This window comes from Tyto alba, unplaced genomic scaffold, assembly GCF_018691265.1.
Source record: "Tyto alba isolate M040663 unplaced genomic scaffold, T.alba_DEE_v4.0 Super-Scaffold_16, whole genome shotgun sequence".
Lineage (NCBI taxonomy): Eukaryota > Metazoa > Chordata > Aves > Strigiformes > Tytonidae > Tyto > Tyto alba.
The window spans coordinates 32824746-32840184 of NW_024881278.1; the positions used below are offsets into that span (position 1 = coordinate 32824746).

At 42.9% G+C, this 15439-nt stretch overlaps 2 protein-coding genes across 6 annotated transcripts in view; one reads left to right on the forward strand and one right to left on the reverse strand.

Annotated features, from left to right (window-relative positions):
* Positions 1-4: 4 nt before the first annotated feature.
* Positions 5-6070, forward strand: NDUFAF7 (NADH:ubiquinone oxidoreductase complex assembly factor 7). Of its 2 annotated transcripts, XM_042789721.1 has the most exons (10): positions 96-298; positions 384-532; positions 660-740; positions 1384-1494; positions 2425-2635; positions 3115-3173; positions 3877-3990; positions 4758-4901; positions 5224-5397; positions 5773-6070. In XM_042789721.1, exons 1-10 carry the CDS (start codon positions 226-228, stop codon positions 5983-5985), a joined length of 1329 nt encoding a protein of 442 aa, XP_042645655.1. In that variant the 5' UTR covers positions 96-225; the 3' UTR covers positions 5986-6070. The 2 variants fall into 2 exon arrangements, with proteins under 2 accessions (XP_032866976.2, XP_042645655.1); XM_033011085.2 differs by lacking the exon at positions 384-532 and having other exon boundaries at positions 5-298.
* Positions 6071-6721: 651 nt separating this feature from the next.
* The window catches only part of PRKD3 (protein kinase D3), a 49186-nt gene continuing 40468 nt past the window's right edge, over positions 6722-15439 (reverse strand). For all 4 annotated transcript variants that reach the window (XM_033011081.2, XM_033011080.2, XM_042789720.1 and 1 more), the window contains exons 14-19: positions 14926-15032; positions 14169-14330; positions 13596-13694; positions 11793-12060; positions 10784-10869; positions 6722-9897 (exon numbers count right to left, since the gene is read on the reverse strand). In XM_033011081.2, coding sequence (XP_032866972.1) covers positions 9724-9897; positions 10784-10869; positions 11793-12060; positions 13596-13694; positions 14169-14330; positions 14926-15032 — 896 coding nt within the window. In that variant the 3' untranslated portion in view covers positions 6722-9723. The remainder of the gene's footprint in view (positions 9898-10783; positions 10870-11792; positions 12061-13595; positions 13695-14168; positions 14331-14925; positions 15033-15439) is intronic.

Consider the following 15439-nt stretch of genomic DNA (forward strand, 5'->3'; position numbering starts at 1 on the left):
CCTGATGCGCGTGGCGCGCGCTTCCGGCCCCGCCGGGGCCGCGAGGTCCTGCAAGGGCGGGCGGGCGCGTCTCAGGCAAATCTCATCATCTGCCGCCGCTCCCCTCAGCGGCGTCTGGCCGGTGAACCCGTCCTCACGCAAGCGGCCAGGACCCGGGGAGGAAGAGGAAAAGGAAAAGGAAAAGGAGGAGGAAGAAGAGGAGGAACGGGCGCCGGCGCCGCTGCCATGGCCGCGCGCCGCGCGCTCCTCGCCGCTGCTCTGGGCCTCGCCGGCCGCCCTCACCTTCCCCGTCACCATGGTAACAACCCCCCCACACCCCGGGCGGCGGGAGCGCAGGCCGCCCCGCTGAGCCCCCCCCGCTTCCCCGTCTCCTCTCCCCGCAGCTCCGGCGCGGCCCTGCGCGGGCGCGGGGGACCGGGCGGAGGCCGAAGGGCGCAGCGCCATGCTGCGGCACCTGCTGCTCAAGGTGCGGGCCACCGGGCCGGTGACGGTGGCCGAGTACATGCGGGAGGCGCTCACCAACCCCGGCCAGGTGCGGGCGGGGCCGGCGGGCCCGGGGCGCTGGGCCTGAGCTCCCGGAGCCCGGAGGGACGCGGCCGGCCCGACAGCGGCCCCGCCGCGCCGCTCACCGGGGCCCCGCTCCTCTCCATCCCCCGCAGGGGTACTACACGCGCCGCGGCGGCATCGGCGAAAGCGGGGATTTCATCACTTCGCCTGAAATAAGTCAGGTGTTTGGAGAGGTAATGCATAGTTCCTTACGTTGTAATGAACTCCTTCTCTTCCTTAAGTTGCGGCTCAGGTGGTTTTGGAGGAGGAAGGGGTGCCTCGTTTTTCTGAGACATCAGGGAGACCTTTCTCATGTTACAATCTGTGCTTAGTAACGCATACTTTTCTGTACAACCTGTTTCAAAATAAAAAGAGCTAGGGTAGTTTCACGGGGTGAAAACTCTACTCAAAAATACTTGTCATATTTTTCGTCTGGTTCACTCTGGTTTGCGTATCGTTTCCGGTACCCAAAACTGGCCAAACTGCTGCACTTGGTCACACTTTGATGCACACGTGGTCATGAAGAAGAGTTCAGAGGCAGCTGGGCAGTGACCTGCCTTTAAGCTTTAAGTAAAAGTTCCTGCTCCAGCCAGAAGAGAGTCCCACACATTCACTGATGGGAGAGTCGCTTCTGCTGGGCTGACAGCAAACAATTGCAATTTCAATAATTAAAAGAGAACGAAGCTAAGTATCGTAATGATTTTTCCATAACTTTAAAACACGGAGAGAAAATACTGCACAGTATCTTAGTTATTATCAGACAAAAGGCAGATACCACTTTCCACAAGTTCTCGAGTTCTGCTGTAACTCCTTCTTTGTGTTGTTTCTCCCTGTCAGTTAATAGGAATATGGTACATAAGCGAATGGATAGCCACGGGCAAACCTAAAGCATTCCAGCTGGTGGAACTGGGCCCAGGGAGAGGCACGCTTGCTCATGATATATTACGGGTAGGTGAAGACTGATATTCATCTTCTTTACTTCTGCCTTTATTCCATGACTGCTCTGAAACCTGAAGGAATGATGTTTTGCTGTGAGGGTTTAACCTTCCCTAGTAACCAAATCATTTCAGTCAGGAGATGTGCACCTTAGGCTAATTAACATATACACACATTTCTGAGACCAGGTATTTTAGTTGAAGGCAGAACACGGGCCAGTGTGTGCATACTGCGCAGACACCTGTGGAATCTTTCAAACCCTCGACAGAAGGGGAGGGCAGGAATATTCCGTTACAAATCCTTTCTGTATAGGAAAGCATTATCCAGACTGAAATCCATTTAGGATAGTGCTGCTGGGGAGGGAGGCCTCAGCGCAAGCAGTGGGAGGAAGAGGGGAGGACAGCAAAACAGGAGTGAAGTTTTGTTGGTTCCTTGGGGGATTTCAGGGGCTTATTTCTTCTGAGTTAACCCTTTCTGTACAATCAGAAGAACTTTTATTCTATTTATATACATTAATGAAAAAGAATTCCAATAATCACAGTGGAATGTAGGCTGTTGGGCATTTTTTGTTTAGGGTGTCTGGGAAAACTGAACCGTTTTTCTCCTAGTACCAAACCCGCTGCAGGCATCAGAGAAGTTACTCTAAGGCTATTACTATTCCAAATTAGCATTTTATGTTGTTCTTACAACTATCTAATTTGTGCTGCAATTTGCCAGCTTTATTAGAAGCATAGCAGGATTTATTAAAATGGATGAAGAAATTCCCTTTCTTTTCCTTCTAGAGGAGCAAAATGCAGTCTCTTTCACCGAGACTGTTTTGTTAAATGAAAGCCAACTAGATCTTTTATCTTGAATATAAATAATGAGATTAAAGGTTAGTTCTTAAGCCTTTAACCTGTACAGCACGTGACTGTGCCTAATAGAATTCATCTGCCTTTATAGGTCTTCAACCAGCTTGCCTCTTTACTTAGTAAATGTGATGTCTCTATTCATCTGGTAGAAGTGAGTCCCAAGCTCAGCGAGATCCAAGCGCTGATGCTGACAGGAGGGAAGCTGCAGTCAAGCCCCAAGGATAAGTCTGCTTACATGAAAGGTGTTAGCAAGACTGGAATTCCCATTTTCTGGTACAGAGACATTCAAGATGTGCCACAAGGTAAGGAGCTCGAGCGTCATGTTACAGGGATGGTGTCCTTCCTCTATTTGCAGTTTTTAATAGCAGAGGACATCCCTGCTATTAAAATAGAAAAGTAGTTAATGCACATATTTGTTCTTACTTCTTGTATGAGTCTGAGGCAGGATCTTGACTTGTTCTCATAACTGCTACCTATTCTGACTACCTTCATTTGGGGATAGCTACCCCATTTCATGTATTTTGACTTTTTCTTTTCAATGGGAAACCGTTTACTTGCTTTGCCTGAATCTCCTTTCGTGACATACCGATCTAAAAATTCATGGACTGGAAGCTAGAGCTAGCTGTAGAAATGCTGCCTTTGATGTATCTAAGCTGGAAGTAATGGTAATTATTTCACAGCCACATTAACTAGTTTAATTCATAAAAACATTTTAATTTTCACCTGGAAGCTGCTCGGGAAGCATTAATAATCTAATGCATTCTTCTTCACCTTCCCCCAGGTTACAGCTTTTACTTAGCACATGAGTTTTTTGACGCCCTGCCAATACATAAGTTTCAGGTATAGTAAGAAGATTATTGTAATTGTGACCATCTACTTAAATGCCTTTCCTCTTTGAAGAATAGAATTATGGTGCCAAAGTAGACGCATGCATTGTTTACGGTGATAAAATATTTCTAATGGAAGTTGGGCAAATAAGGCTTAATTCAAGTGGTAGCTGTAAAATTAATAATTATTCTTGAATGGAAAAACTTGCAGAAAGCTAAAGATCTCTTTTTGCTTAAAGTTTTTTTTCTTCTTATGCTATAAGTTTTTAATTTCAACATTATTTTATGTACTACTACTAACAAAGACGATGCCTTGAGGGGCTTTTATTTGAATAGTAATGAGAACAGCAAAATAAAGGCTAGTTAGGATTCAGAAGACACTTTCAACTTCAATTTGGTAATTAGTTTATGAAAATCAGTGGTATAATAAATCATTTTATCTTGACAAGTTAAACATTGCACTGCCAGTAGAAGAGGCAGCATTTTTATCAAGATTCATTCCTTTCAAGTGTAATTAAACCTCTAATTGTTGACTGTACAGACCGGTCTCTGCCACAGACGTTTTCCAAGGCAGTTACTAGACTTAAAGAGGAGTGAATAATTGTTGTTAACAGCATATAATGTTCTCCAAACGACACATCAGTTCAATTCAAAACCCAAGATGCTGTGTCCACCCACTAGAGCGTAAAATGAGTAACTCTGGGTTCATTAAACAGAGAACAGAGAAAGGCTGGCGTGAAGTATTGGTTGATATAGATCCAGAAGTCCCTGACCAGCTGCGGTTTGTCCTGTCACCCTCCAGTACCCCTGCAACAGAAAACTTTATTCAGGTAAGGTTATGCCTACCAGAGCTGCCACTTACATCTTTACTCCCTCTTTCAAGTCCATTTACTGCTTTTCAGTTACTCTGACAGCAAGAAGAGGGCTCCTCTCAGTCTAGAAATGAGCAAATGCACCTTACCACTTCCATTCTGCAAAACTTCCACAAGCGTTTAAACGCGTATGCTGTGAAAATACAGCACAAAGATAAACCAAATGAGAGCCTAAACAGACGAAACACTTCAGAGAACAAACCGAGGCAGCAAGTGCCAAGAAGTTCTGCGTGGTGTGTGTGTCACCTCCCCGTCGCGACAGCCCGGCTCGGTGCGGCTGCGCTGCTACGCTCACCTGTAATGGAAAGTGTCTATGATGGTTTTTTTGCTGAAGTGTGCTAGATTCTTAAAGTTACCAAATGAAGTAGTTGGGATGAAAACCAACTACAGAGTCTCACGCAGAACGGCCTTTTTGAAGGGTGTGCACAGCTGAAGAACTGTTTTCGTTCTTACAGTAATGCAGCTTCCCCTGCAGCAGGCATTTTGTTAGAAAAATTAGCTTTTCAGTTCACTGTAGCTTATAGAAGAGATGACTGAAATCCAGCACTCAGAACCCATGAATTGAAAAGGAATGTTGGCAAAAACTAGCTCGAGGCACCTCGGAATACATCCCTGGGCCTCTGCCCCACTGAAGTGACAGCAATTCCCAGACATGCACTGTGAAGAGCTCTCGCCCTGTACTTGTTTGCTAATGCAGGTGTTTTGATCTTTGAATTCCATACTAGCCTGAAGAAACGAGAGATCATGTGGAAGTGTGTCCTGAGGCTGGTGTCATCATCCAGAGGCTTGCCTGTCGCGTAGAAGAGGATGGTGGGGCCGCACTGGTTGCTGATTATGGGCATGATGGAACCAAAACTGACACTTTCCGGGCAAGTCATTTATCCTGAAATAATAAGCCAAAATACTCTTATATTTGTCACCTGGGTTCTTGGAAGAGAAAGGTCTTGGGTGGATGTAATAGCAAAAAATGCATTATGCTGCAATCATAAACCCAAGTAATTGAGTTCCTATTTAATCGGTATCCATAAGGGTTTCTGTCAGAAAGGAGAATCTGAGCCCTTGCTGCCTTTATTTCAAAGTTTCAAGGTATAATTTGCTATTCTCACACACACAACTTTGCCAGCCTTTGCTAGCCCCAGCTGGGGCTGCTCAGGGTACACCTACGTATAATCCTCCAATTTCATTTTTCAGGGTTTTCAGAATCACAAACTTCACGATGTGCTGAGAGCTCCAGGTACAGCAGACCTGACAGCAGATGTTGATTTCAGCTATCTTCGGAAGATGGCACAGGGAAGAACAGCCACATTAGGCCCCATAAAACAGCGGGAGTTTTTAAAAAACATGGGCATTGACCTCCGATTGCAGGTAGGGTAGTGCTGACGGGCACTTAAACTCTCCTAATCCACAAGTGATACTCTGAAGCAGCGAGAGAGCTTTCTTTTAAAAATCAGATTTTCATAAAAGTTTTTCAAAACAACATGTAGGCGTGAGTTCAAAGAGTTGCTTCTCCTAGACATAAGTTACTCTCGATCCCTCAAAGCGATTATGTTTAGGAGTATGTAACGCAAAGCTTTGCTGCATACATCAGTGTGTGAGCTCTACCGGGGATTTCAGCTGTTCCACTCGCCGCTGTGGCGCAGTGACATTGGTGTAAGCAGGAAGGATGCAGCAAGAGCTTGCAGGTATGAGGGAATTTACAGGAATGCACGAAGGGCTGTAACCTACATTCTTTTCTTTTAGGTGCTCTTGCAGCATTCACGTGACCCAGCAACTCGTGAGCAGTTACTTCACAGCTATGAGATGCTGATGAATCCCAAGAAGATGGGGGACTGTTTTAACTTTTTTGCCCTGCTGCCTCACCACAGACTTGTACACCCTGACAAGAACCATCGGCCAGACTCCGAGCCTCCCCTTCCACCTGTCGCTGGATTTGGTGAACTCCGACTGAAGTAATTTCAAATACTGCAGCAAAATATCTGATAGTAGAAGCTTTCAATAGCAACTTGTTAAATACATAAATAAATGAAAGCAAAAGGAATAGAGTCCTGTATTTTATGGTTTCACATAGTAAATGTTTTGCAGTAATCGGCTAATGTAATAGAGCTACGTATGCAGTAGAGGAAGAACTAAACATTTTGATTTATCTTTGACCTGAGAAGGCACATGAACCTTATTTCTCCGGGCACTTTTCTCACAGCATTCTACGCCGCAGGACCTGGCCCCACTGGGGTAGGGAGTGCTATTTCAGAGTAAAGCCAGTGCAGCACACTAAACCTCTTGACCGACCTACTCAAAGCAGTATGAGTAGAAAGCAAATGCTGCACCTACAGAAACGAGTGTGCCCAGAACAGAGAATGAAGGATGTTTCAGGGGTCTTACGAAAGTGTTTGCTAGGAAAATCATGTTAAAACTTGTCAGTAAAACACAGCTGTGCTAAGGAGGCTTTAAATGTACTCAGCTTTGGTCCCTGCTTAAAACACAGGCTGCCTTGACCTTTTCAAAGATACTTTTGTAAAGAGAATGGTGACAGGAGCCACGCAAAAAGAGCTTTTAGTTCCAAAGCACCTGCTAACAGAATTCCCAGAGCAGGGCATATCTAATGACAAATCCACAAACAAGGAACTATAAAGAGCAATTTACTTCTAATAACATTCGAAAGGAGAATGTCTGTAAATAAAAAGAACAAGTCTGATAGGGAAATAAATTTTATTTTCAAGCTTATCAGAGGATATTTACAAACAATAGGATGTATAAAAATATAAAAGTACTTGACAGTGTCCTTTTGAGGCTATAAATTTTACATGAGCTTTTTTTCTAGCATCATCATAGCACTATTTCTTGAATGAACGCAACTTAATTCATCTAGGGGTAAGGATATTAAACACTGTAGCCTACTGCTGTCAAAATCTGCAGTAAATGTAGGAAAAAGGAATAAAAAACTCAGCTATTTTTACTACTCTGAAGGAATTTTACTCCTCAGGTATGTCTGATTTTTTTTGGTTCCTCAACTATTAGCTGCTTGTGGCTTCTGTTGTCTGGCCCCGTAAGTCTGCATATATGGTCAGGCAATCTCCTCCAAAAGCCAACATTTTTTTTTATTTTTTAATACAACTTGAAGAATAAATAGCTCACCTAATATTTTGGAGCAGAGCAGACTTCATGGGGGGAGACATCAGCCAGGCCTCCCACTACTTCATTGTTGTCCCCCTCCTTCCTCCATTCCTATTGTGCTTTTTCAAGTGTCTGAGCTGGCTTTATTTCCTCCCTTAAAATGAAGTGACAGCTCAAGCATAAAATCTGAAGTTTAAAACCAGACTACATCCATGTTATTACAGTTAGGATAAAGAGAGCAGTGGCTTCACTGACGTTTGGTCACACTTGAGCAGTGGAAGTTGAAAAAAGCACTGCTTCCCTTGCCAAATACCAGACCACCAACTCCACAGGTGATTGTGCTGGTTCCAAAGCTGACGAACAGTGCCCCTCTCTAAAGAATCAGGCCCAAAGCCCTGCCTTAACAGGACGGCAAGGTTAAGGGACAAGTTCTGGCCCCTCTGCGCTGCCTTGAGGGCGTAGAAGGGGGGGAGGATGACCCCCCCAGTGTAGGAGGGGCACAGACCTGAGAAAAATACCTGCTGGGAGAGAGGGCGCAGGGCGGTGGGAAGGGCGAGCCGCTGGCCCCGCCGCCGCCCGCCCTTGGCACAGAGTTTGGTAGAGCCCCAGAGGGAAGCCAGAGCTCAGCCCCTGCCGACTCAGACACCTACCAAACGCAGTGGCAGGCAGATGAAGGGCGAGAGGAAAAGAAAAGGTGGGTTAAAGACCCAAACCTACCTGCGGGTACACACTTCTGTGACTGCCGCTGACTCTGCTGCCAGGTCGCTCTCACTGCAAGCAGCTGCCAGCCCTGAAATAACCTTGTAAAATTTTATGTATCTCTAACAACTTAGGAAAGGTCTGCTCACCTGCTTCCTTACCTGAATAACAACAGTAGAAAAAAAAAAACCAAAAAACTTATCTACACACACACGCACACAAAAAAAAAAAATATTTGTAGGAGAGAGAGGAGATACTCCAAAGCCTCTCATTGACTTTGCAGTTCAAGCCTGTATCAGTATTTTAGAAGTACTTCAAACCAAGCTCCAGCTAAGCAGCCTGGCACATGAGGGATATGTACAGCCACTCAGCACCTTCCAGCAGCGCAGTGCTGTTATCCCACTGGAAAGGAAATATTACACCTTTTCCATTTTTTAAAATAGGACAAAAAACCCCCCCTCTTCCATTTACATTTAGCGTTCATGGCCTCAAACGTCTCTGCAATGCCATGAGTTTTAACTGTTGCACTGTCCTCTGAGGGAGCATTTCCCAAAGAACACTGCTGTTTCCTCTCTATTGTGCCACACGTCCAATAAGTAGCTGGGAATCCACCAACTGAGGCATCTGCGTAAAAAACTGAATCAGGAATTGGTTTTGGATTCTTCATTCAGCTCAAACACCACCACTGAGCACAGTAAAGAGGACGGGAGGGGCTGCAGGTTAAGGTCAGAAGGCAAAGCCCTTTTTCCTACAATCCAGCTGCCCTGGCAGGAGCAACGGGGGATTTGATATCCACAGTTACTCCGAGGTTTTGAGTAGAGCTAAGATACAAGCTAGCAGGCTACAAACTACTCCTGATGTAAGTCCAGGGAACCTTAAAACACATTAGAAAATTATTAGAAAAATTTAAAAATCTAATTACTCAAAACAGAAGAAAGCTGCATGTATTTTTTTTCCCCCTATTCTTCCACATCCTTCTGCTAGAAGCTGTTTTTCCAGAGTGAAAGGATATGCTGCTACATGAAGTCTTGTGTGCTCTCTGTGCATTACTTGTGTAGTTTGAAGGCAAAATGCCTTTGGTGTGTATCAATGACATGTGCCAGCCTTGCACAGCAATGCGCTGTTGTGGCTTATTGCTCCGTTTTAACAGACAAAATAAAGGACTAGAAGAGCTCTGATTGTCATCTCGTTAGATTGTCAGCCAGCATTTCAAGAGGAATGTAAGGAGTTACGGGGTTTTCTTTTCTCTTTTGGGTATCTGGAAGAAGTTCAATTAGGGCAAAGACACATATTTAACTGTCTTAACAGCAGCAAATTATTCCTTCATCTATGAAGCTGTATTCGACCTAAACCACCACGTTTTGCTATTAGCCAAGGTATTCCACACTGATTTCTTTTTACAGTCTCTTTTCACCGTGCACAGTTTAGGAAACGGGAGATGTATCTAAGTAAGAGAAAACAGTCCTCTATGGCCTAGTAAATAGGGATTAGAAAACCATTACAAAATTCTTATTGTGTAGGCTATGAAAAAAAAACAAAACAAAACACCAAAACCACAAACAAAAACCTACCTTGAAAATCACACAAACCATTCAACGTGTACGCATTACACCTCAGTAATGGCTTTGCAGCCACACAGCTCGGTGAAATGTTACCCAACGGGGCTTATCCCACTGCCCAGTAACTACTCATAGTTTAAGTCAGAGATGGAGAAAAGCTTGTCAGACGACAGCCTATTCCCATGTCAATGAAGGATCCTTTGGGGCTTTGTACGCTGAACTAGGCACACAGCATTCACAAAGAGCAACAGTTCCTCCAAAACTTATCTTCAGTTTCTGTCTGGAGTATCCTTCTTCGCTGCCATTTGGCATGATGAATAAATCAAGGGTCTTCTTCCATGTCATCCGGGTTAGGAGCCATAATAAAATGCTGGGGGTACTCAAGGTTGTGTTCATAAGCATGTTCTTTCCAGCGTGCGTCATCACTCTCGTGGGTAATGTAACGCTCTCCAATGCGTGTTTCAAATTCTCTGAGGTCAAGCCAAGTTTGATAATCCTAAGGAGTAAAACAGATTTAAGGAAGCAGTTTAAGAAACAGCAGAACTATATTCTCCCAGATCAATTCTGCAGTTTGTCTCTGCTTTTAGTATAAATGGCCACAAGATATAATCAACAAGATCTGTTAGAAAGGAAAACAAAAAGCACACGCATCACACACGCACACACGCTGCAAAAATACCCCAGTGTCCACAAAGAATGGTTCAAAATTAAATAGGCTGGTATCTAAAGTTGTAACACTGTAAATCATGAAAATTTTTTGTAACAAGACAGCTATGTTAGCTTTGTTATAAAATTTACTGTATATATACACATACACGAAATTATACTCATTCCAATATTGTTTGTACTCAAAATTATTTGGATTTTCCCCTTAACGTCTTTTAAGTTATTTGCACACGTGGATATGTTTGCAGTATTGTGAAACCATTGTGAAAGGAACCTGCATCAAAGCAGCGGATAAATTTCATTCCAAACAACTCTGTTCTCACGCAATTACATGCTACAGCGCACACCAGCCTGCGTGTCCGCTTCAGCACCGAACAAATAACGTTTGTCTTTATCCTAATTTCAGTGGGGCTCCATGCACCCGTCACTGCCTGCCAGGAGAGTACAACTCTGTGCTGGTGTCGAGCCAAGTCAGGGGCAGGACAGACAGCAAGACAAAATTTTCCTTGAGGAAAGAAGCCATCAACAGATGGGTAGAATCCTGGAGCACGTAAAATGTAAAGCTAAAACCAGAAATACTCAAGCCCCCATGAGTGCTTGTAAACTGACTTTGATAGTAGCAGTTTTAATAAGCCTCTGAAGGATTTAATAAAAAAAAAAAAAAAAAATCATTCATCACCCATTATAAACACAGTGAAAAAGGCAGCTGGGTTTACCTGTAACCACGGGTGACTAAGGGATTTGTCAACACTGAAACGTTTTCTCATCTTCACTTGAAGCAAATTGTTTATTAAATCAATGGCTGACAAAGAAGAACAGAACAAAAAATACATGGTTTAAATACTTATCACCTCTATCATCATTCACATGCTGCAGTGAGAGAGAATTTTTTTATATATATATATGTCTGTGTGTGTGTGTGTGTGCATCCTACTGAACTCTCTTAAACTTAATCAAGCTCTTGTATTTTATATTTAGCTTTGCTCATGTTAAATGAGGCTACAAAACAGGTATGGAGTAAGCTTTCCCCCAACTTGGATGGAAACACTAAAAGCTTTACTGTATTACTCAATCTTTTTCCCTACTGATTTTAGTGATTTTTCAGAAGTGTCTAAATAACTGGAGCGTAATCCTGTTTTCCAAAATGATGTAGGTACTTCCACTATTGTATACTTTTATGTGTGTCCTTCCACATCTACCTGTGTGTTAATCATATATACGTTACTAATAACAAAGCTGGCATTGGAGAGCTCCAGAGACCAACCTTGTAAACTTCTAGATTGTTCCGACCTGACATTTAGATCCAGGTTTTGTTTCACTTGCTAATGTACAGAACTAAAATTCTAGATTCAACTTTGAACCATTTCTGTAATTACAGCTCAGATAAATTATGTTTTGAGATCAGTATTCAACAAATACTCACACAAAAATTTAACTTTTCATTGGAAATTCTGGGAAGGTTCAGGTTATTCATCCCACTCCTCATGCATGCAATTAATTTTTCTTGCTAAAGCTATTGGCTCCTCCTCCCCTGAAAATTATCTAAAACATTGTATTTGACAATTTACCTTTCACAAGTATATACCAGCTCATATTTATCCATTTTGGCACAGTCTACCAAACTCAAACTATCAATAATTCTCACACTCCCATCTGAATGAACCTTGAGTTGAATGCGTTACCTACATACAAAGGCATTCTAATAGAGAAAATCAATTTCTTTACCTTCACTAGAAATTTCCTTCCAGGGATTTGGTGGGTACATAAACGCTGCATTTTGAATCTGATCATTTATATCCTCATCTTCATTAAATGGGAATGTACCACTAAGGCTCACGTAGACAATAACTCCTACTGACCACATGTCTAGGGAGCGGTTGTAACCTTTACTCCTGAGCACTTCGGGGGCAAGGTAAGCAGGTGTCCCCACCACAGAGCGCCTGAAAGATTTTTCACCAATGATACGTGCAAAGCCAAAATCACACAGTTTCACCTGCAAAAGAAACATATTTTAAACTGAGAAATCTCTGCTTGATCTCCGAAGCATGCTACTGCCCGAGACCAGAGGGGCACTTGGTACCCTTCCTGCCATCGTTTAAACACTGCGTGCACTGAAACAGAGACAAAACATTGCATAAGCAAGTCAGTTAAGGTTTTAGCTTGCTGGCTTTGCAGTTTGCAGATCAACCGTATTTCAGACCGAGACCTGAACTGGCCTTGCACAGACTCAGGTCTGAGTCAGCCTGTGTAGTACATGGGCACAAGTGGGCAAAGAAGGACAAAAAACTTGCTTCCAAACTCAGCTCATTTTCAGAGGCAAATCCGCACCCTCACAAGGCAGGGAACCAACATTTTAAAAGCACGTGAATCCCACCCAGATCACATTCCTCTTAATCAGATCCCTCAAACTGGCGGCTTCAGCTGCACACAAATCAAATGATGAGTTTCAGCTAGAACTCAGACCAAGCCAGCTCTAGACAGAACAGTCCAATACTCATCCAGGTAAAAACCATCACCAGCTGGTGCCTGCACAAATGCTCAAATCTTCACGGTTCTGGGATGGTTCCTTAACTTGAACACAGCAGGCACTTGTAGGGATGAAAGGATCCAGATCAAGCCCAACGCTAATCCTAAATTACTAAGCCCCCCTCAGGGTATAAGGAAGAGCAGTGCACTGAAGGCATACAAGTGACTCTCCAGAAGTCCACTCCACTTCGCATTAATATCACAGGACTGCAAGCAATTCTCTGATGCTGCCTAGCAGCTTTTAATTTCTGTACATCCTCCACAAAATCCGTACTATCCAAGGTATCTAAGGTAACAGGTACTAGCTGACTGGGTAAGTGCTGACAGTACCAAAATACTAATATGACCGAACAGCATTTCTTTCACAGAAATTAGCTATTTAGTTTATATTACAATGCAGTCTCACACATACTGATGATGAAGATCCCTGAGCAAGACCAGTCACAAACGAGCCGGTCCCTTTTTCACAACAGCTCATAAACAATACAGACAAGAGCAAGGAAGGGAAGGAGCTGCACAACAGGGAAGAAATTGTTTCCCAGGGTCAAACAGCACTGGGACAGAGACGAGGACTGGTCTGGAAGCTTCTAGTCCTGTGCCTTTTCCACTGAAATATTCTCACTAATCCAGAATATCAACCTCCACGCGATCTTCACAAGCATAAAACCAGATGCAGTCTCCACAGCCTTTCGCTAAGTGCTGGCAACAGTTGTACTTCTCAGGCTCCTCGGAACAAAGAGCGCTGGTGCACGGCATTGTTGTGAGACATGATTCACGTCTGAGGGGAGAGAAACTGTAACAGACCACTGAGCATAAAGCCAGGCTAAGAGTTAGAAGGAAAAAAAGAAAAGGCAATTACAATACGTGTAGTTCAAGTAGTTCTAGACTAAGTCAGTTGAACGATCCCCACAAGAGGTCACGTTTTAAGCCGCAATGCCTGTATTTCTTTAAAACAAGAACAATTAAAAATGATGAAAGAAGTACGTTTGAATCTTCACTCACTTGAGGGAACGGCTCTGCTGATGCTAGTAGTACGTTTTCTGGTTTCAAATCACAGTGCACAATATTCTTGAAGTGTAAATTCCTCAAAGCAACAAGTATCTACAATAGGGAAAGAACATTTCCAGAACTATTCAAGCAGATCAGACATGTCAAAGGCCCCACACACTAATCAATACAGTAATTTGTATCAACACAGTCTTCAGAAATTAACGTGTATATATTGTGCAAGTACTGTTTTTCCAGCCTATCAAGTCTTAGAACTGATGAGGGGGGTGGTTGTTTTTTTTGCTTTTTTTCCCCTCCTCCCTCCCTGTCTTTTTGAACGGTTACCGTTTTGACATGCATCTTTGAATGTCCATAGTGTTTTATCTTGGGAAAGAAGGGCGAAAAGATTAACATAATTAACATGCAAAATTATTTTCAAGTTTATTCAACTTTCATTAGATGTGCAGTCTTCCGTGCTGTCTACTTTAAATAACAATACAGAAAACCCCTTCTCCAAACTCCATTCTCACATAATTACAAAAGACCAATCTAGCCTTTCCTCTCAGAGTAGAGAGCCTGAATGCTGACCTGAGTGACCATGAACTTAGTTATTCGTTCTGGAAGTCGACTTTTCTCACTGGAAAGAATCATCTCTAGCATATCCCCATGCAGCTTTTCCATCACAACAAAGACCCGTTCCGGGGTTTCAAACATACATTCCAGGTTCACAATCCCAGGGTGGTGCAAATTCTAAAATAAAGTAGTATAGGTACATCACTAAAATAAAAGAGTACGAAATATCCCAAATTACACAGAAATGTATCACAAATCAAAAAGCAGTGAAGTTAGAGAGTCAGAGATGAACAAACAAAACATCGGAGGCAAGAAACTAGCTTGAAACAAACACTAACCCATGAAACACGCCAATTATCACTACTAGGGCTAATTTGTTTTAACACAAATTATCTATAAAGATTAATTTTACAGTTGATACACTCAGTAGCTTGAGTACAGAACATGCAAGAATAGCACTCAGATTGAGGAGCCGGTAGTGGAAAACAGCAGAAAATAATACAGAGTTTCCTGATACCTGAGGGAGACAACACGGAGCCGAAGTATATGTCTTCAGTAGATCCCCTATAAGGGGTAGATACCGCCCCCAAGTTATCAACTCTATCAAATACTCAGGAATTCCCTTTCTTCCAAGACTCCCTCTTACAAAAATACTCAGAAATTACACGTACAGATTTAGAAATCAATTCAGAACATTTACACACATTACAAAAATCTCATTAATGGCTTCTTTGAGAGAAAACTCCAATGTGATCCAAAAATACTTTTGTACCTGGAGAATGGCTACTTCATTACGAAGCTGACTTTCCTGTTTTGTTGGAAACCTCATCTTGTCAATGACTTTGATAGCCACATCTCTTCCAGTCTTCCTGTGTTTTCCTAAACAGAAAGTCAATGTCAGCCATCAACAGGTAGAAGCAGTTCATAGCTATAAAATACTACATCAGAAATTCCTTTTTGAGGAAACGTGTACGCTCGGTACAAGTGTATTTATATTTACAATTGAAACTGGTATATGAGTAAAAAGAAGAAATCAGCTTTAACAGGAGGGCTGTAGATAAACTTAAACTAGTTACTACTCTACTGTCAGGTATGCACATTGACGTTAGATGTATTAGGTGAAGTTTTTGCTTGTGCAAGGGACTTGCACATGAGCAAGTAATACCTACTCCCACAGAATACTGTGTCTTCTCTAAAAAAATCTACAAGTCTTCTCCGGTTGTTTCGTACTTTCATGGGCTCCACACGCACAGGAAATTATAAACCTAATACTCTGTGGGAACACG